Raw genomic sequence first — 20477 nt, forward strand, 5'->3', positions numbered from 1 at the left:
TCACTATACATCAACTTCATTGATTATGAAAAGGCATTCAACAGTGTAGATAGGAGGACATTATGGAAACTTCTTCGACACTACGGAGTTCCTGAGAAGGTTGTCAATATTATCCGGAACTCATACGACGGACTACAGTGCAAAGTAGTGCATGGAGGACAGCTGACAGATGCATTCCAAGTAAGGACCGGAGTCAGACAAGGCTGTCTACTCTATCCCTTCCTCTTTCTTCTGGTGGTCGACTGGATTATCAAGACCTCGACATCTGAAGGAAAACACGGAATACAATGGACAGCTCAGAATCAATTAGACGATTTGAACTTCGCAGATGACCTGGCCCTCCTATCGCATACACATGAACAAATGCAGATAAAGACAGCCAGTGTAGCAGCAGTCTCTGCATCAGTAGGCCTCAGTGTACACAAGGGGAAAACCAAGGTCCTCAAATTCAAAGCGGAGAACAGCAATCCAATCACTCTTGATGGCAAAACTCTGGAAGATGTAGAATCCTTCACATACCTGGGAAGCATCATCGATGAAAAAGGAGGTTCAGATGCAAACGTAAAGGCAAGGATTGGCACAGCAAGGGTCGCACTCCTACAATTGAAGAACATATGGAACTCAAAATAACTTTCAACCAATATCAAAGTGAGAATCTTCAATGCGAACGTCAAGACAGTTCTACTGTACGGAGCTGAAACTTGGAGAACTACGACAACCATCATCAAGAAGGTGCAAGTTTTTATAAACAACCCGATATCATCAGCAACAGCCTTTTGTGGGAGAAAACAAACCAGCTTCCAGCTGAAGAGGAAATTAGGAAAAGACGGTGGGAATGGATAGGACATACATTGCGCAAATCGTCAAATTGCGTCACAAAACAAGCCCAAACTTGGAATCCTGAAGGAAGGCGGAAAAGAGGAAGACCAAAGAACACATTACGTCGGGAAATAAAAGCGGACATGGAAAGGATGAATAACAACTGGGAGGAGCTGGAAAGGATTGCCCAGGACAGGGTTGGATGGCGAATGCTGGTGAGCGGCCTATGCTCCTTCACGAGGAGTAACAGGCGTAAGTAAGTGAATTATTCAATAACATACTCTAGACTACCTGTTAAGTATTATCACATAGTTAACACAGTCTTTGCTCTCAAAGTGAGTACCATCTACCTTTTTACGGCCAGATGCATAATGCGTTTCTATTTCTGCTTCGGTGGATTATCTTCCTGTTTTCAGTAGAATATCTTAGCTGCTCATAAATAATAAGTAACCAAAATTATGTCCAAAAATTGAAAGCCGTCATGATCACCTTTTCATTTCATAACATTTTATAAAGTCACTTGCTTCTCTGATTTGCTCTAAGTTTCTTCCATGGAAATTTTTATCATGACGGTGAGCTTAGACATCACTTTCTCTAGGCGATCACAATCTGCCAACAACTTTCATCGACCTGATGTAAGAACCCTAAACAACACTTTACGTTGCCAAAAGATACGTGCACGGAGATAGACTATACACCAAATAAAAGTTCTCTATCCAACGGCTAACTCAGCAACTTTATATTCAACACTCCAGTCGTATGTCTATCAATTGATGGGAAAAATCCAACCCCCACCTCTGGGATATTGGCACTCAAAGAAACATTATCTTAGAGATATTAGTGTCAGAAATGCAGCGGATTTTAAAGATTCAGAGAGGATTTAATGGCTAGTTTTTGTTAATTATCTGTTTGAAAGATTTCTGCTATCGTTGTTCTATCATTGACATTTTTAATCACCAACTTATCGACTAGTTATACTGTTTTCTTGAACAAGTGTCCAGTTATAGAATACTTTTAATAGTTCAAAATATACTTCGTATTTCTAACAAACACCTTGTTTGGGAACTAGTTGCCCTATTTAATAAAAGCAAGAACAAACTTTAAGTAAACTTTGTCTTACAAAATACAAGTGATGCCGGTCTTATATCTTTTATATTACGTTTATCCCACTATCCACTACTGGAAACATTCTTTCAGATTTATAAAAAGCAAGAAAGTAAAAAATTGGAGAATACAATTAATCCATAGTCTTCTGTTACTTTTTCTTCATGTAAATATAGGCTGATGACTGTAATTAGTTTGGTGTATTAATAAATCTAAGGAATGGCTTAGATATCAGGTTCTTCAATTGCATTGTCGTTTCATGCTTTGCCGAAATTGTGTGTATAGACGAACGACTGTTAATTATCCACATAGGTGACCGACTAAAGAGAACACTCGACAACTTACACGTATGATGTTTCCGTCAGGACAAAAGTTAAACGATTGTTCTGGACATAAATCACATTTTTTGGATTCATAACCTTTACTGATACATTTGATAAGACCGACTGACTTGAATGCACTATTTGTGTTGAGTTACTTCAAAATTCATGGACTTTTTAATAGTTTTTCCTAAATTTGATCCAAAACCTTAGTGGCTTGTTCTATGTAATTATCGGAGAGACCAGGGAGTAGTTTATTGTCTTATGATGGATTTATGCTCCATGAATTAGAATTATTGTTCCGTGAACTTAACTCATCGACTTGAATCGTCTATTGTGAAAGCTGAGAAGGCAACCCATGTATTCTTATGCCTTGTATGAAAAACACCAAGGGTTTCGAGTCAGCTGTAAATAATTGGTTATTTTTTTATCCGATGAGACTGATGGTTAGTATGTAACTCTATTTGGTTTACAACTCAACATCAGTATTGACCATAACACTTTCATTCATGTATTCACACACTTTCCTGTTCTACTTCAACTCTAATGATCAGCGAATAAAAAATATTTGGTTCTAGGTCAACAATCTAAAATATGTTTTATATATGTACACATTAACCTGCTTGATTGAACTAAAGCGTATTATTGGAAAACATTCAGTTCAGCAAGATTGTTGACAAGTCATAAAGATCTTGATTTCAACAGTCTTAATTGTCACAAACGAGCTGCTGTAGTAGACAGTTAATATTAATAGTCAACTGACCTTAGTTCATCTAATGTTTAATACTTGGGGCTGATCTTCTAATTTGGAAGAGATAGAGCAGTTGAGCATACAACAAGTGTCCATGTTATTCCATCCTGTCTGAATTACAAGCCATATTAAGGTTAGTAACTTTGTGAAGTATGATTATTAGATTATGACGGTTGTTTTTCATAATTATCTCCCTGTCCATTTGAAGAATGCAGCTATGTGGATAATATAGGGTTGGAAACGTTCATTTAATCGAAATAGAACACAAGTAGAAACTACCTGAAATCAAATACATTGTTCTTAAACGTTCGACAACACCTGTCTAGGATATAAAAGCGATATATTTTATGAAAAAGGAATGAAAGTTGAGAGGAAGAAAAGTGAAATTTCATGTTTGATCTTCTTTTTTTCTTTTCAAGAAGCAAATGCTCATCGATTCAGTGTCCTATCATTTTAGAAAGTCGGTTCACATTGCCTATGACTAGTGTATAAACAGTGGTGCTTTTCATACGGAAATAAAGTCATCTATATCTTGTTCACTCTAGTTTGACTGAATGCATACCTGTGTATAAGAATAAAAACAGTATGTTTGCATACAGTTTGATAATAACATCATCATTTTTATTTTATCGAACTCTTCTTTTCTTCTTTCTAGTTTGTCTCTTCTTATTTCTCATTTCAACTATTTGCTGAGCTTGTTTCTTTAAAGCAGCTCTAGTTAACACTTCATTATCATCTGCTCCACCATCATCATCTAGATTATTAGGAAAAAAACGAAAAAAATACGACAATATTGTAAAACTCTTGTATTTAACGCAAGTTATACAATATCACATAAAACTTTGATAGAACTTACAGTATGTATTTGTGGGTCAAACATTGAAATTTAGCTGCTGTTAGAATTTTGAAGCTGTAACCCATAACTGTTGCTAGTCGAATTCTTTAATAAATGAACCATCACAGTTACTACCACTGAAACAGATATTGAACTATATCACTATCTATACTTTACATCGAATACATGCAAACCACTTCATTTAATTCACTATTATAGTTTTATCAGCATAAAGCAAATTGTACACATTTTATTGTTTAAAATATTGTATACAGTTTTTACTATAATTATATTCGAATAAAAGATGTATTCATATTGTTGATAATTTATTTAAAATTGAATATATAAAATGAATTTATACTTGGAATTACCTATGATTACTTAATACTTACCATCAGGATTACCTTCATTCTTTACTTTTGGAAATTGTATTCTTATATTGTTCTCGGGTAATTTACTATCAAGCTTTGTGTAAAACTTGAATATAATTTTTTAAAAAGAAACAAATATTACTGATTTTAAATTAGTAGCATAAAATAATAGAAATAAAATAGAAATGAAAATAAATTCTTACACCTATATTTTTTCTCTTAATTTATTAAGATATTAACTCTATTCTATGATAAATCTTATTTAGATCGTATTATTAAGGAGAAAAATTAACGTTAGAAATTTGTTTTTGAAATTATTTTAATCAATAAATTATTTGAATTTGAAATCAAATTGCTAAAATTAAATTAATAAAATATAGTTGAAATCATGAGTTAATTGAAGCTAAGCCACCATGGAAAACCTGGAAGCACTGAACGGCCGTTTCATCCTACGGTGTTAACACCGTTGGTTGCCGGCCATCTCAGTGGTCTAATAGTTAAGCGCTAACGCACGAGACTGATTGGTCCTGAGTTGGAATCTCGCGGGGGCTGGAATCGTGGATGTGCACTGCTGAGGAGCTCCATACTAGGACGGAACGGCCGTCCAGTGCTTACAGATTTTCCATGGTGGTCTAGCTTCAATTGACTCATGATTTCAACTATTGAAACTACTAAAATCTCCACAAAACCCCTTCTGAAAATAAAAAATAATGATAATAATTCATTCAATATTTTATGTAATTCATTTAATAAAAACGCTTTTCATAATTAATATGAAAATACACAAAAGGCATTAGGATCTGATAGATTTGATTTATAGTTAGCAATGGAATACATGATCAGTGTTTCTTCTTATTTAAGTATCATCATCTGTATTGCTTACATATCAATAGACAGTGATTAATGATGAACATTTAATACTTAATAACAACAAGACAACTTAAATTCTAACATACACATAACATGGAAAAGATTGTTTAAACTCTTGTCTTTTTCGCTCATTCTATTTAGAATGAGTTATTTAAATAAATAAATAAATATTATGATCTAAGTGTTGGTTTTGAATTTTCTCCGAAGTAATTTACTAACAGAATGTTTATTTTCTCATATGAATAATGCTTTAAAACTACCTTTTAAAATCATATTCTATTCCATAAAATAAATAAGATTTAAGAGGGATTAATCGATCTCCATTAACATGATGATTACTGAAATAGGTGCCTTATTACTGACACTCGGTTTAAATATTGAAAGTTTAATCTGGATAATCAATTCTCTTTGATATTATCAATATAAGGTTGATTATTTGCAAACAAAAAGTGTAAACATTTATAAAATTTAAAACTCTTTAGATATTTTGTGGATCTGATAACTCTATCACCTGGTGGAATATTAGTTCAAATGTTCAGTAGCACAAACCATGACTCTTTCAAAACATAAAGACTTCATAATGCATAGATATCAGATGATTCTAAAAAAATCATATTTGATAATTTTTTCGCTTAAATAATCATAAATTTTAAAAACGTTTCATGGTCAAGAAAAAATAGTTTTTTAGTTGATATTTCTGTTTTAAAAAACAAATTTTTCTTGATTTTTAAATTATACAAACTGTTCACGAAACATCATGAATGAATGATCAAAACACAGTCAGTAAATAACTCTTTTTTTACTGGTTATTTGAGTCTTCCCATTGTTATTTAGGACTGCAATTGGTTATTCTCTTATTGGTATATGTGTATACTGTGTGTATTGCCCAGAGATTGCCTTAATTCACAAGCATTATAAGCAAATATCGATAGTGGCTAGCAGTGGGATCTAGGACGTGTGTTTCGTCCGATCTGAAAGTCTTCAGCTGGATGTACTTGCCTCCGAGTTCATGCTCACTCTGGGACTCAAACTCAGTACTGTTCGCTTCAAACGCCATCGTACTATCCACTTAGCAGAGTTCATATAGCCACTAGCTGGGTTCGAGTCCCGGGATGATTATCAACTCTCGGAATGCAGATACATCCAGCTGATGAGTCCCAAATTGGACGAAACGAGCGTCCTGGATTCCGCTGCCAACCACTACCCATCTCTACAGTCAGCAAATATTACTCTTTTAAAAAAGGTAAGAATAATTTAAACAAATAGTGGACATAAATATACTATGTGCTTTATTAATGGCTTTTAAAATAATAACTGACAAAAGTAATGTTCCAATAATGATGAATAACTGAAAGTTGAATGTTGCTACTTAATTTTTGAAAAAAGGGGGATCAATGAAAGTTGAATTTGCGAATCGATCTAAGCTAGACCACCATTGAAAACCTGAAAGCACTAGACTTCCATTTGGTCCTATTATGGGACTCTTCAGCAGTGCGCCTCCACGATCCAACACATGAGACTCGAATCCAGGTTAAACTCCGCGTGCAAGACAGAAAGTCCTGGGTTTGAGTTTTGTGTGTTGGATCGTGGATGCGCACTGCCATATTGGGACCAAACGGAAGTCTAGTGCTTCTAGGTTTTCAGTGGCGGTCTACCTTAAATCGACTCGTTAACTCAGCTATTACAATACTACTATATCCACAAATCGTCATACTGAAAATTGAATTATGAAAAATAATTACTAGTTGTCTGTTTACATATTTCTCCTTGCTCTAATTCTGATAGAAATTTTACAAACGTTTGTAAGATTTTACGGTTATCATTTAGCACAGATTTTTTTTTTCTATCAAAACAATTGGCAAATTTATTTCAAGACAAAAATTACATTTACACTATCCAATTTACCGTAAATTTATGTTTTCTATACAACTTCACTCAAAAAAAATGAATTAGTTAAAAAATGAATCATTACCAGATGGTTAAGGATGATCAGTTTATTCTTTTATTCACAACTTTTTACTTAAAAACTAACTCATAATTACGTTATTTTGATTAAATATTTCGTAAAGAAACATCAGTTATAATTCGTTAATAGAACAGTAAGTTATTAGTTACTTCCTTCAAAATGATCTATCACTTTTATCACAACAATTATTTCCATTATCTTAATAATTTCACTTAGTTTTCATAACCACAAATACATTTACAATGAATGATTACTGAATAATGAGCAATATCATGCTTATCTAGTTCATAATACTTATTGAATTCCATCAATTTTAATCCTGCAAGAGGTAGACTGTTGCTAAATACTTCAATGATAAGATCTTTGATTCTGTTGTGGTGTGTGCTACTTATATTGACATAAATAGTATATGATGTTAGTCTGGCAGTAGAAAGACAAGAAGATCGAACAGTAAAGAATGGAAACAAAATGCAATTTGTATGAAAATGCAACAACAATGAAGTCTGAGTCATTTTGAGACAATCGATGGACATTTTGCAAATTAAGCATTTATTTTATGATTGTTAGGTTTTATTAACAAGTCCTGTAATTTTGTGTTAAACATATTTGACTGTCCCCACTGGTGTTCTTGTTCACTACACTATCAGTTTCTTATTATTTAACTTCATTAAATAAAATTAATTGAAAATAAATACCTTTAAAAATACACTTACTTCTTCTTGTTCTATTAAATTAAGTTGTTCTTCAATATTAACATCATTTAAACTACTCATAAGTTCATCTAATTTATTATTACATATTTTTAACATTTCTGGTATATCACTATTATCGATAATATTTTGTTCATCTACAACTAATTCTTCGTCTTTTTCTTCACCATCTTTATGAAAATGTTCAATACCTTTTGTTATGTGCATATTTAAAAAAGATAATTTATCATAAATATGATCAACTCCAGTTTTACATTGAATTAAAAGATGATTAGCATTTTCTAAATTTTGATAACATTTTATACGACGTTCACTTTCTATTTGTGCTTCATTCTGATGTTGTTTTATTACTTGATTAGTGCTGTAAGAAAATATTTTAGAAAAATTAACTTCATAATTATGTGTGAAAGTATAAACTTTTTTTATGGAGTTTTGTTCTCTGAGCTCCACGACCAAACCATCCAGCTCAGAGAACAAAACTCCATCAAAATCATCCACCTGAGCTACGAATCTTCTCCATTATCTAAAGTATAAACTTTATATCGTTGCATCCAAAAATACTGTTTAAATTGAATGTGTATCAGTTTCGCCTAAATTTTAAAATTGTAATAGAATTTGAATGAGTTATGTAATTGTTGATAGCTGTGACTTGGCTAATATCAGTGTATGTTAAAAACGTGCGTATGTTTTGAAAAATCATACTATTTAACTATTTTGAGGTTCAACTCAAAATCAATAACTTCCTGCAGTTTAAACTACAACAAATTGAATTTCAGCTTCCATAATACTTCCGAATTTCCAGATGTAATAATGTTACGATGAATCCTTAATTTAAGAAATATTTAAAACTATACTGCACAGAACAAGTTAAAATATTTTTAAAGTACCTTTCTATTTCCGTTTCTCCGGAATACTTAAGTTCTTCAAACTCTTGCTGTAGTTGATCCCTTTGTTTACGAAGTTTTTGACATTGTTCTTCAGCTTTGTCTTTCAATTCATTTAGATTTCGTAAAGTTTCCCCTTGACTTTCAAACCTCTTAACAATTTGATCAAGATCAGACAGTCCAGTGACTTCTTTAATAGTTTTAAATGACTCTTCATATTTAGATATTTTCATTTGTTGTTCTTCTGTTATACTTATCCCACCTGTTCCCGAAATTCGTTCTCCAGTACCAATGCTGTCTCCTTGAACACTTCCACTTGGTACGTTAGCAGAAGAAAGTGACTCTCTACCTTGCTAAATGTTGTATAAAAGAGTACAAATAATATTTTTCTCGGATTGTTATTTTAATAAATTAATCTGGATAACCACTATTTATTGAAATACAAAAATAATAAATACATTGCAAACAATTGGGTGACAGATAAATTATTATTAGAGAAATAGAAAATAAACATTTAAGCTGACTCAAAATTACTTATAGTAGATAGGGAATCAAGGTTATTTCTGTGATCATGAGCTTCAACGTGAACACTTTACGTTCATCTTTAAAGTTTCAGTGAAACGTTTTCCTGAAGCATACATTATGCTAAACTTTAAAACACTTGTTTGTAAACATAACTTTAAGAGTCATATGATGGAATATTGCATGATTGTGTCATCAATTACTCTTATGACTTTATACAAATGAATGTAGAAATAAATGCATGACAATTATTTTTTCTGTTTTTTCCTCTATTGTTTGAAATGTCTATATAATTGTGGTCTGAAAATACGAAACCTTTTTGTGAAGTTCTCAATAGTTTTTTGCCGTAATAAACCTTTTGTGATATTTCTTCTGTTGCTAGTACTTCAAACTCATTAAAATAATTGTTATTCTTTGTTAGTTACAGAAGCGGACCAATGTTCAGCGCTTTATCTCGTAATGATTTCACTTTTGCTTAGCATCGTTCTGTTGACTGCCTTTTATAACAATAAAAGTTGACTTCATATTATGATCCCCAGTATCAAGAAATAACTATTATTTATTGACCAGATATTTTCATGTGGTTAAAGACTGAAGTACCTCGCATTTGATGTCAGAACTTGGAAGATAACTGGCAGCAAACCCTACACAACTTTAAGTCCGGATCACAAAGAAACATGCAAACCTTCACTAAAGCACATGCTACAAGATGTTTGAATCCGAATCTAAGAAAGTTATATTCGCAGATATTTTAGATGCTATAGTAGAGTAAACTTTCATGCTGTTTGCATACAGTGACTTGGTATTTGCAATTAAATTTCTATCAGAACATTGGTTTTTATCGAGACTGTGAACAATGATTCCTAGTGATTTTAGACAGTCATGAAGTTTAGGCATCTTACTGTTGCTTCTGATTGACTACAGAAAAAATGTTTCCATTTACTACGATGAAAATGGGTGTACTTAATTAGTCAGAATAACATCCCACAAGTTTCAAATGTAAAATTGTAGTTAACATGTCTGCAAATGAATTTAGTGTAGTAAGCCAAAATAAAATGTCGGTGCGTTTATTTTTACGGAAACCAGGGTCCAATAATTCTGATCAGAACTTATCTGGTGATCGATAACGAAAGTAACGGTGTATTTTTGGGTTTCTGGTTACATTAAGACATCATTGGCAATTTTAAAATTCGTAATAAACCACAAGGCAAGACCGCATGCCCCTTGAATATTGAAGATGGTTAGTCAACTCACGTTCGTGATCAAACACACCGCGAATTTATCAAATATTGTTCTGAGCAATTTTAGTAGATCCAGACTACCTGTTTGGGGTCCGCGTGGTAACTGCGACAAATCATTCGAGATTTCGGCTTATGTGGCGAAAATCGTTCACTGTGGTGCAGATACATCCACCTTTTATCTTCCGCTCAATCTTGAATCACAGCATTTGCTCATATATACCTTTACATCTGTCTTTTACAACCATTTTCTCGGTTGTCTTTCTTTTACATTATCATTACCATCACATTATTCTAATTTCTTTGGGAATTTATTCTGTCCATTTGACATAACCAATTTAGCATGGTATGTAGAATTGGTTAATACGCATCTGCTCTAGGCTCTTTGTTGATGATGAAAGGTTGTCGCCCAGTATATTAATCATAAGCCTTTGTTATTTTTTTCGTGAGTTCAAGTTCTTCTGCTTTGTGAAGAAAGAAGATGTTAGTGAACCACCTTGACTCTAGTTAGTGTGAGGTGCTGGTAGACATATATCTTGTGAGTTTTAAGGATATATCATTCATATCCATTTATATTTTTTTGTATTGTGCATTAAATACACTACATAGGAAACATTTAATGAAAACGCTTACTACCAAATATTTCGAAAACTTTAACCACAGTTATTGACACATAGGGTTGAAATGAAAAAAATATCTTAGTACAACCAAAATAACAAACTAATTATTATATTTAGCCATGGATTTAGTAAAGCGTAACACTATGGACCAAAGTCCTGTAAATTTGGTATTACGATAAGGAAAATTTAGTTTTTCAAACTGTAAACTTGATAAAATAAACCAGCTAGCTATTATTCAATGGAACATTAGTATAAAATGTCAGGGTTAGTACTGAACTTTGTTGAAGAACATGATCAAACCAGAATACTCCGTGACTTCCTTTTGTTAAGCTGAACTTAGCATGACAATTTGTTTATCAAGATAATTTAACACAAAATTTATGCATAGTCTCATGTATCAGAACAGTACATGACTAGCATATAGTGTACATACAACAGTATATATCATATTGAAGGTGGGCGTCATATAATTACCTGAACGAGAAAACTCGTTGGTATTGAAAAGAGGTAATGCCGAAAAAGCCAAAGCTTTATCGATATATTTAAGCAAAGTTTTCTACAGGTAATAAAGAAACGAGCAACAATTAATCGTTATCAAGGCGCCTTGTCGATAAATCCCGTGGTTATTGAGAAAGAAACTGTCTTAAGATTAATTCAACATTTCAAACCAAATAAGTTCAGTGGTTTTGACGATATTCGGATATAACTGCTGAACCTATGGATATACTGGTTGATGTGTCTTTGCTGCAGTTCAGCCCGTCAAGAGACTAGAAAAGCACAGTAATTAGTCCAGTGTATAAGATGGGGGGCACAAACTTAGTTAGTAACTATCGACCTATTAGTCCAACCAGTGTAGTTGTCAAACCAATAGCAAAGATTATTCGGACGACTGTTATAAACTATGTGGAGGGGCATAATTTCTAGTTCAGAGAGCGTCACGGTCGTATAAAAAGCCTATCATAACAAGATATTGGGCTGCAGCAAAAGACAGAAATATCCCTGTAGATGTAATTTTCATAGACTTAAATAAAGCTTTTGACAAGGTCTCTCATCTGCGTCTTAAATTAAAACTGGAAAGTTTTAGAATCCATTATGAAATCATAGACTGAATAAATGACTTTCTTTATGATATGAGACAGAGGGTAAGGGTAAATGAAGCTCTCTTAGCGTGAAAATACGTAAGAAGTGAGGCTCCCCAGGGAACAATCCTCGGCCCTCTTCTTTTTTTACTTTATGTAAATGAACTCCCAAATGTAGCAAAGTCATCTTTTCTACTATTTGACGATGACATAAACATTTGGAGACCCATACATAGTATGTCAAATAGAATATCAGATGAAATAAATGCACTGGTTTCATAGATTGGCAGGTCGTCATTATAAGTAAATTCTAACAAGTGTGGTGATGCAATTAAATAACTATGATGATTCATCTTACTACACAACATTTGGAGTTGTATAATCTAAAGCAATAGACTACAAAGATCTAGGAGTCATAATAAGCAGCGACCTCAAAACTACGAGTATCTGCAAGGCTGCTGCTGCTGAAGGCCTTAGAGTCTTGTAGGCTATTTGTTAGTCTTTTCAGTACTTGAACAAACAAATTTCCAGGGTATTATACCCTAATTTCGTGAGGCCGCATTTGGAATGTGAAACTCAAGCAGAGTCCGTGTTTCATGTACGAGGCGAATATGCTAGAACGAGCCCAACGACGAAGGATCTAAATTGTAAAAGGTTTCCCTGGTCTATCCTTTGGAGACAGATTACATGGTGATCTAATATTAGCTTATCGCATAATGAGCATTGACCTTGGTACAAATATGTCTTATCTTTTCCTTCTGTCTAGGACTGACAATTTGAGGTAACATTTTTAAAACATTCGAAAGTTGAGATCAAGTGGTTTACGTCTGGAGTTTAGTTCCTCGTACAAAATAGTAAACCACTGGGATTCTCTACCAAAACCTTCTGTTGTCACATTCAGAACGAGACTAAACATCCACAGTATTACAGATTGAAAGGATTAATATAGGTCGATAGACCTCCTATCCTTATTACAGAAGACTGAATCATAATTTGTGAATAAGCAATTCTAAAATAGATTCAGCTTAAAAATATCTTACTTGGTAGTCACTCCTATCAACAGCGAGCTTCTTGCCCTCGGCAATTCTTTTCATGTTTGCGAGTTCTGTTTCTCGACGTCGACGTTCGTTTGTGGTATGTTCTTCTTGAAACTTCAACTCCTGTTGTGCGGTATCCCTGGCCACAATGGCATCATTATACATTCGTTGTAGCTCTGAAACTTCAACTTGAGTGGCTTTTATTTGCTTTTCAAGAGAGTCCAAACTGTGTTCATATGTTAGATGTTCCTAAAAAAAATCAGTTGTAAATGTATATTCAGCTAACATCTTGAAGCTTTTCTTTTATTTGTTCATAGGTTTTTCTGATGTGTTCTGCTTCGTGGTATTTAAGCAGAGCTTTGTCAAGTCGGTTTTCTAAGTTTCTTAACATTTTCCCCTCTTTATTAGTTCCTGCATAGGTTGCGTTTCCGTACTCAATAAGTTCCGTAATCTCTCTATACTGAGATTTCATCTCTTCTATTTTCTTCTCCTTTTGAACAGTCATATGCTTCAAAGAATTAAGCTTTTTCCTTGCATCACACGTGCGATTGTCCAAAAGTTCGATTACCATCTAGAAAATAGCTTTTATTTCCTTATGACAGTCACTCACTGCCCCAGTTTTATTAGACATGCAAACCCTATCAGCCTGTCGGTTGTGCAGGACATGATTGATGATATGTTGATCAGCCTTTCGTAAGGAAATAATTCAAAACTCATGCTACCGAGAGCCTTTCTCGAAGGATATTTCTTAGTTTATTATTTTCAAGACGAAGATCTGACACTCGTTTCTTATTCTCTGAAACAGCTTGTACGGAATTTTCATAATATGCTTTGCGATCACCCTCTGAAATAATAAAAACTGAGTCAGTTTACCAAGCAATGCTATTTTTGCCTTCAATTCGTCAAGTCGCTGTTGTGATACAGGTTCCATATCCTTAGACCTACAAAATCCCGCTTATTTCTGCTACTGAGCAACGATCGTCCTTGATTCCAATACCCTACATCTCCGCAAGCCAATATTAAAAAACTGGTTTCTTTGTATTAGCGTCATGGTATTAATGGAAATATTTCGGATTTTTGGAGGGAATTTATCGGGATTGTGCTATTTACACTCAGTATTCGTTGTGAATCCGTCAAGTATTATGGAGGTAAATAGGCCCGTTCTCCAGTGTTAATGGCTTAGCTGAAACTAGATATCCTTACGCCAGCAGGCAGCCAATTTTAGACCACATTGGACTTTTGATATTGGAATAAGAAAACCAAAGGTGTGTAAAAGAGATAGATGGTGAAAATATAAGTAACTAGAAGGAAATAATAATTATAAACACTACCGAAAATAAAGGAGATAGCTGTGCAACATCCGAAGAAAACTGTTGTCACGTCGATTCGGAATACATCCTACGTTGCCCAGGTTTGTAATGACAGAACAGTGGATCCCATCTGAATATCCGTTTTCAGATCAATGATTATTTGAATAAATAAACATAATGGCTTTAGGCTAATTTGTTTAGATGTCAGGACTTATCAGCTTCCATGCTTTAAATTCTGAACGTTTGCACCTACATTGATGTTTGTCTTTTGTTACTCCGTCCTTAGATATACATCTCTTACCCGTAACTTTAGAAAATATTAATAATCCGTTATGGTAAAAAGTGTTACCCAGTACATAAGACGTGATTGTTAAACTACATACTTTCCTTCTGGTAACTCGACGAATTCGAAGCCTTATTCTTAGTTTATATATTTTATATATTTGAGCGGTAAACGAATCCCCGAAACAAGTAGTTATGTAGGTCTTCAACATGGATGCTGACTTCATTTTATCTACTTAACACAACCTAACTGAATCCACTTGGTTAATGATCTACATCAGGTCATCATTGTGTACACCGAACTACTCATCTCTCGTAGCCACTAGCCGGCCAACATCACATAATTCTCAGTAGATCGAAAATCTTCCAAATAAGTTTTCGGATTTCTTCACTCCTCACTTCTAGTTTGACCGGGTTCGGTAGACTTCGATCATAAACGGACAAATGCATTGAAAAACCCTGGATGCCTATGGTATTTCTAAGGGTTAGATTGACGTGTCTGGTACACCGAACGACAAACTGTAAGTTCATTCCTTCTTATAACATCACATTTAAAATTTTACTTGTATATGTTGTAGTACTTTTACTTCATTCTTGGAATTCTTACGCCAATTTACATATTCTTTACTCATAATGACGAAAAAAACGCAAAGGTTGTGAAACATTAAGACACCTACACCTCACAATCTCCAACTAATGCATTCTAGTCTCATTATATTAGAAAACATTATAGATACACATAAGCTACCTTTCACAAATATGGTGTAAAAAATTACGATTGCCATTATTCGATGAGAGAAAAGCACAACTATTATATCAGTGATAAGTAGTGAATAACACCGAAGTGATAAATGAAATACACACAAACACTGGACCTAGCACACCGACATTACAGAATGGATTACTTTATTATCCTGATTAAGTTACCGTAGTGGACTTATTAGATATAATGAGTTGGTTGACAAAGGCTTCACGGGCACGAACAACTTGACTAACTATCAGGTTATATCATCTGTGATGTTCAGAGATGTCCACTTCCCTGAAGAATTCCAGGTATACAGTCAAGAGTCAAATTCGTAATGTCAGCTGACCGTTCAGCCAGTCATGTGCACCGGTTTAAGCTGCCACACTACATTAACTAACGATTGCTGAAGGTCGATGATACTACAATATCACAAGTTTTGGAAGACGAGTCCAGCCTAGAATATATTGTTTTACCTTCATATCTATCGTTTTATCATAGGATTCAGTCATATACTTGTCTCCTTGCTTACAAGTTTTATACCAGTAGCAAATGTTTAAAAAGTGATAGCATGTGGAGAAAACAAACACTTGTGGTTTGCATGAGGTAAATTTCCTTAAAAAGCATTGAAACAACGCGGCGAGTAAATCCTGAATGGCCGATGAATGTACGGTCAAACTGTGTTTAAGACCAGGTTAATAAGTGGAACGGTAGCTTTGTGGCTAGAAAGCTTGACATTTTACCAGTAGGTACCGGTTCCGAAGCCTGGAACACCTACTTTGGTTTGGGTAACCAGATAGTATCAACGACCTTAAGTGTGGCCTAGCGCAGGCAACCTTAACCTATAAATGAGCTACAAAACTAAGCCAATAGAAATAATTTTATGGAATACCCTTCTACATAACCTTTCGGTGACCCTTTCGTTTGTCTCCGATTTGGATGTACGTATGGGTATGCTATGAACATAAATATTCAACCTAACTCCGTATATTACTTGAGTTAACGCCGTTTGTGACGGCGGCAATAAGAGGCCAAATACGGGTTGCGTTGGATGAATTTATCTCAAGCACTCGTTTATCCAGACACATTCGGAATGAAGGCAGGAAAACGAAGCAGAGTTGGCTCATTCGCCTTCGCCAAAATCACAGCCGTTCTGGAATCTATCGCCACTATGGTGAAACTATACGAAATATTACTGATACCGTTTCCCAATACTCAAAATGAAGTTGAAGAGTTTCTTTGAATACATTTCGTTACAAGTTTTGAATGAAACCTCAACAGATAGTACGTCTTAAATGATCACATTTCTATCTATCTGAACTATCTAGTTATTTATATTACGAGTGAAGTTCCAGGGGAAGAAGGAACGTCAGTTGACAATATTACAAGATCAGTAGCCGGATTGGATGGCCCGGACATTTTGTACCAAGAAGTGAGTGGAGTATCTGGGGGGAAATCTATCATAAGGCTATGACACAACACAAGTGCGTAGTCACTGACCTGGTCTAGACGAAGAAAGCTCCTTGCCTAGAACTCTATATGGCAGACAGGGATCGGAAAGAATCAGAACCGATTGTGGTGGAGGGTATGTACTAATTGCTTATTACTCCGAATCTACCTCATACAGACAGGTAATGTTTTTGTTTATTGGTACTCTTTTCGTACGTCGTTGAGTAATACGGTAGGAATATACGGGTCTCACTTCGTTTATGTTACATATTGAAGGGTTATTTCCTTCGGAACCTGCAGACCGAATTAAAATAGGAGTATGATACTTCCATTTGTCGACTACTCTTATCTAGACGGTCAAACAGCTGTTCCATAAGTTTCTTATTTCTATGATTCTCATTTGTATCAGTGGTTTTAAAAAATGAGATCATAAATTGTACCATGATGATATTTCTCTGGTGTCTTGAGAGGCTAAAATTTCGAGGTTTTACAGTCAGGGTAATCTAAATTTACTGCCATGGATAAAAAAGATAATGACCTACATAGATCAATCTGTCGTTTAAATTAAAGGACCAAGGTTTGAATGAACGCTTTGTTTGGTATGCCTCAAAGCAACATGACCTAAAGAATTGGAAAGTCTGACATCTTGGTGGTTTGAGCTTAAGATACTAGACAAACTCTCACGAGTGCAAGGAATCAAACATCCAGATATTTAATGGGATTTAAGTGCCATTGAACTGCAGTAGTGAACGTAATTAAATATTTCGGGAAACGATAGAAAGTCTTTGAAGTAATATTGAATACGTACATGTACAGTTAGCAAATCTAACACCCAATAACTCTGGTTTTACCACCTCGTCTGCGAAATCAGCTGTCGTACTCCAGACAAAAGCTCTACTGCTGCTGCAGTTTGGACGTAAGTACATATTTTTGAGGAGATAATGGTTGGCACAAACCTAAATTGCTGTAAAGTAACGTGTATAAGAACCTTGTACGTGCGATCTCGACGCATCAATAAGCGATAGCATCCACTGGTCCTGTTACGTAGAATTTTCAGCACTCCAACCCCACGCTCCTTCCATTCTGGGGGATCGTCAATAGTGTCGAAACGAAACAGTTGTGCTCTCCTGAAAGATCAAGTGACCTGATTTAAATTAAAAGGTACTGTTTGAATAGGCACTCTTCATTCTCCTCGGAACTACAGACTGTTAAAGGGGAAGAGTAATAACAGGCTCAAAATATAGGTCAGGGTCTTCGTGCTAAGCAATTTAACGAGAGAAATTATTCGTACTTCCGAAACGCTATGCATTATCGCCACTATTAATTGAAAAGGCCAGCTAGTAGTTTGTTTGCGTCTATGTAATTTACGTTTGCGCAGACGAGGTACAGTGACAGCGGACCAGACACCACGAGATTCTAAAAGGAAAAATATGTAGTGTTAAGTCAAAAGCCAAACACTGTTATCACATTTACTAACGACAACAACCAACAGGAATTACTGATGAGTGTGTAAACTAAAAATCAACTTGTAATGTGTAAAGATATCAAAGCAACACAACGGCTAACCAATGACCACTCAAGGTTGTTGTGCATTCAACATCCAATAGACTAACGCAATATACCGACTTCATTTTGTTTCAAGTAATAGTCTTAGATATTTACCAAATACTTTGTGCTAAGTTGAAGCCTTCAACTGCCATAGTTCTGTTACACCTATGGATTGCCTGTTGATCAAAGCATTTTCAGGGAACATACGATGAATGAAAGTGAGACTGTTCAGACTATATCTAGTTGTATCACATGAATGTCACTTACGGGTTGATGTTTGGAATAATTCCAATATTAAAAATGAAAAGAATATGTATATTCTGCCTTTTCGCCTCCTGTAAGGTAAATGGAGCCTCAATCACATGCTGAGGTAGTGAATTCCACTCGTTGATGATTCGATGGGGAAGTCGATAGTCAGCTGACAAGTAATTTGTTCACGGCTTATGAACTTCAATGCACCCACGGTAGACTGGAAAAATCTGCGAACTAAATCGTCGGAGAATTCTTTCGAGCAGGAACTAGTTGATGGGGTTATCATATGTGCTCTAGTGCAACATGTGAAAGAAGCGACAAGGTACGATCCGGACACTGAATCATCCTTACTAGATCTTATACTGACTCACTATGAGGATGATGTTGCGAACCTCCATCATATGCCACCCCTGGGTAAAAGTGATCACGCAGTTTTAACTTTCGACTTCCATATAACTGCCAGTCACGAGCACGCGTCAGTCCAGTCCAGACCCAACGTCTGGAAAGCAAACATACCAGACATCGTGCACTCAGCATCGTTAATAGATTGAACAATAGACCCAAAGTCCTCAATTGAAACGGCCTGGGACGCATTTCGAAATTCATACTTAAAAGTTACCACACCTCACATCCCTTGGACTATACCAAAGGGGCCGAAAAACTCACCACCATGGCTCAGTAAGGAGGTCCGTATTCTTCTCCGTAAGAAAAGGAAAATGCGGGATAGATTTAGGTTACTGGGGACTGATGAGTCAAAATCTCAGTATCAAAAGGCTCGGAATACTTGCGCCTCGACCCTCCGTAAGTCTAGAAAATTGTAGGAAGAAAAGATTGTTAAGGAATCCATAGAATGTCCTAAACGCTTGTATTCTTATATAAGCCAAAGGACAAGGAGAAAAGGAAATATTCCTGCTCTATGGGGAGACAGTACTGCTTCATCATTAGTGGAGGACGACTTTGGTAAGGCTCAAGTGTTCTCGAACTACTTTAGCAATGTATATAACATAGAAGCACCCTTCCCGTCAGTGCATACAGATTCCCCCACATATACACTGGATAGCGTGACCATTAAAGAACTCGATGTCTTTGGTCTGCTAAATAAGCTCGACATAGGTAAATCCACGGGGCCCGATGAATTACATCCTAGGCTACTGAAGGAATTATCTAACTTCGTTGCGAACCCTTTAAGTATATGCTTTAACCTATCCGTAACGTAGGGTCGTTTACCGAAAGACTGGTAAAACGCCATAGTAAGTCCTGTCTTCAAAACAGGTACGAAACACAAACCTGAGAACTACCGCCCCGTTAGCCTCACTAGTGTGGTCGTTAAAATCTTAGAAAAGATTATTCGGAAGGAGCTGTTTAAGTATCTCGATAAAAACCGGATCCTCTCGGAGAAGCAGCACGGCTTCAGAATAGGTTATCCTTGTCTCACTAACTTGTTAGTGGCTCGTGAAAGCTGGTGCGCTCTTAAGGACCAAAATCTACCTGTAGACGTCGCCTTCATTGATTTCAGCAAAGCGTTTGACAAGGTTCCACACAACCGGCTGTTATATAAGTTAAGAAAAGTCGGGATTGGAGGCAATTTATTGATGTGGATAAAAGACTTCCTAGTTGGACGTCAACAAAGAGTAAGGGTGAACTCAAAGTTATCTAGCTGGGAAGCTGTGCTTAGCGGAGTGCCTCAGAGTACGGTTTTGGGACCAGTGCTATTCCTCTTGTATGTAAATGACCTTCCCTGTCTCCTATCATCATCGGTCTTGCTATA

The 20477-nt window shown here is 35.3% G+C and overlaps 1 protein-coding gene across 2 annotated transcripts; it reads right to left on the reverse strand.

Moving 5' to 3' along the window:
- Positions 1–1938: 1938 nt before the first annotated feature.
- On the reverse strand, positions 1939–14088 carry ODAD3 (outer dynein arm-docking complex subunit 3). Of its 2 annotated transcripts, XM_012940128.3 has the most exons (11): positions 14000–14088; positions 13849–13970; positions 13737–13814; positions 13413–13697; positions 13130–13375; positions 8634–8983; positions 7750–8107; positions 4222–4306; positions 3592–3748; positions 3007–3556; positions 1939–2971 (listed from the first exon to the last, which is right to left on the reverse strand). In XM_012940128.3, the coding sequence occupies exons 1-9, from the start codon at positions 14055–14057 to the stop codon at positions 3621–3623; spliced, it is 1710 nt and encodes a 569-aa protein (XP_012795582.3). In that variant the 5' UTR covers positions 14058–14088; the 3' UTR covers positions 1939–2971; positions 3007–3556; positions 3592–3620. The 2 variants fall into 2 exon arrangements, with proteins under 2 accessions (XP_012795582.3, XP_051074146.1); XM_051218298.1 differs by lacking the exon at positions 1939–2971 and having other exon boundaries at positions 3318–3748; positions 13737–14088.
- Positions 14089–20477: the final 6389 nt, after the last annotated feature.

The sequence above is a fragment of the Schistosoma haematobium genome, chromosome 1, assembly GCF_000699445.3.
Source record: "Schistosoma haematobium chromosome 1, whole genome shotgun sequence".
NCBI lineage: Eukaryota > Metazoa > Platyhelminthes > Trematoda > Strigeidida > Schistosomatidae > Schistosoma > Schistosoma haematobium.

What these genes read in the sequence shown, in the direction of transcription:
- ODAD3 (XM_012940128.3), bottom strand. Translation starts at nt 14,057, where the DNA reads ATGGAACCTGTATCACAACAGCGACTTGACGAATTGAAGGCAAAAATA. An exon ending in GGCAAAAATAGCATTGCTTG is followed by an intron (nt 13,971 to 13,999) that starts GTAAACTGACTC and finishes TTATTATTTCAG; the next exon opens with AGGGTGATCGCAAAGCATAT. An exon ending in TTGATAGGAGTGACTACCAA is followed by an intron (nt 8,984 to 13,129) that starts GTAAGATATTTT and finishes TACAACATTTAG; the next exon opens with CAAGGTAGAGAGTCACTTTC.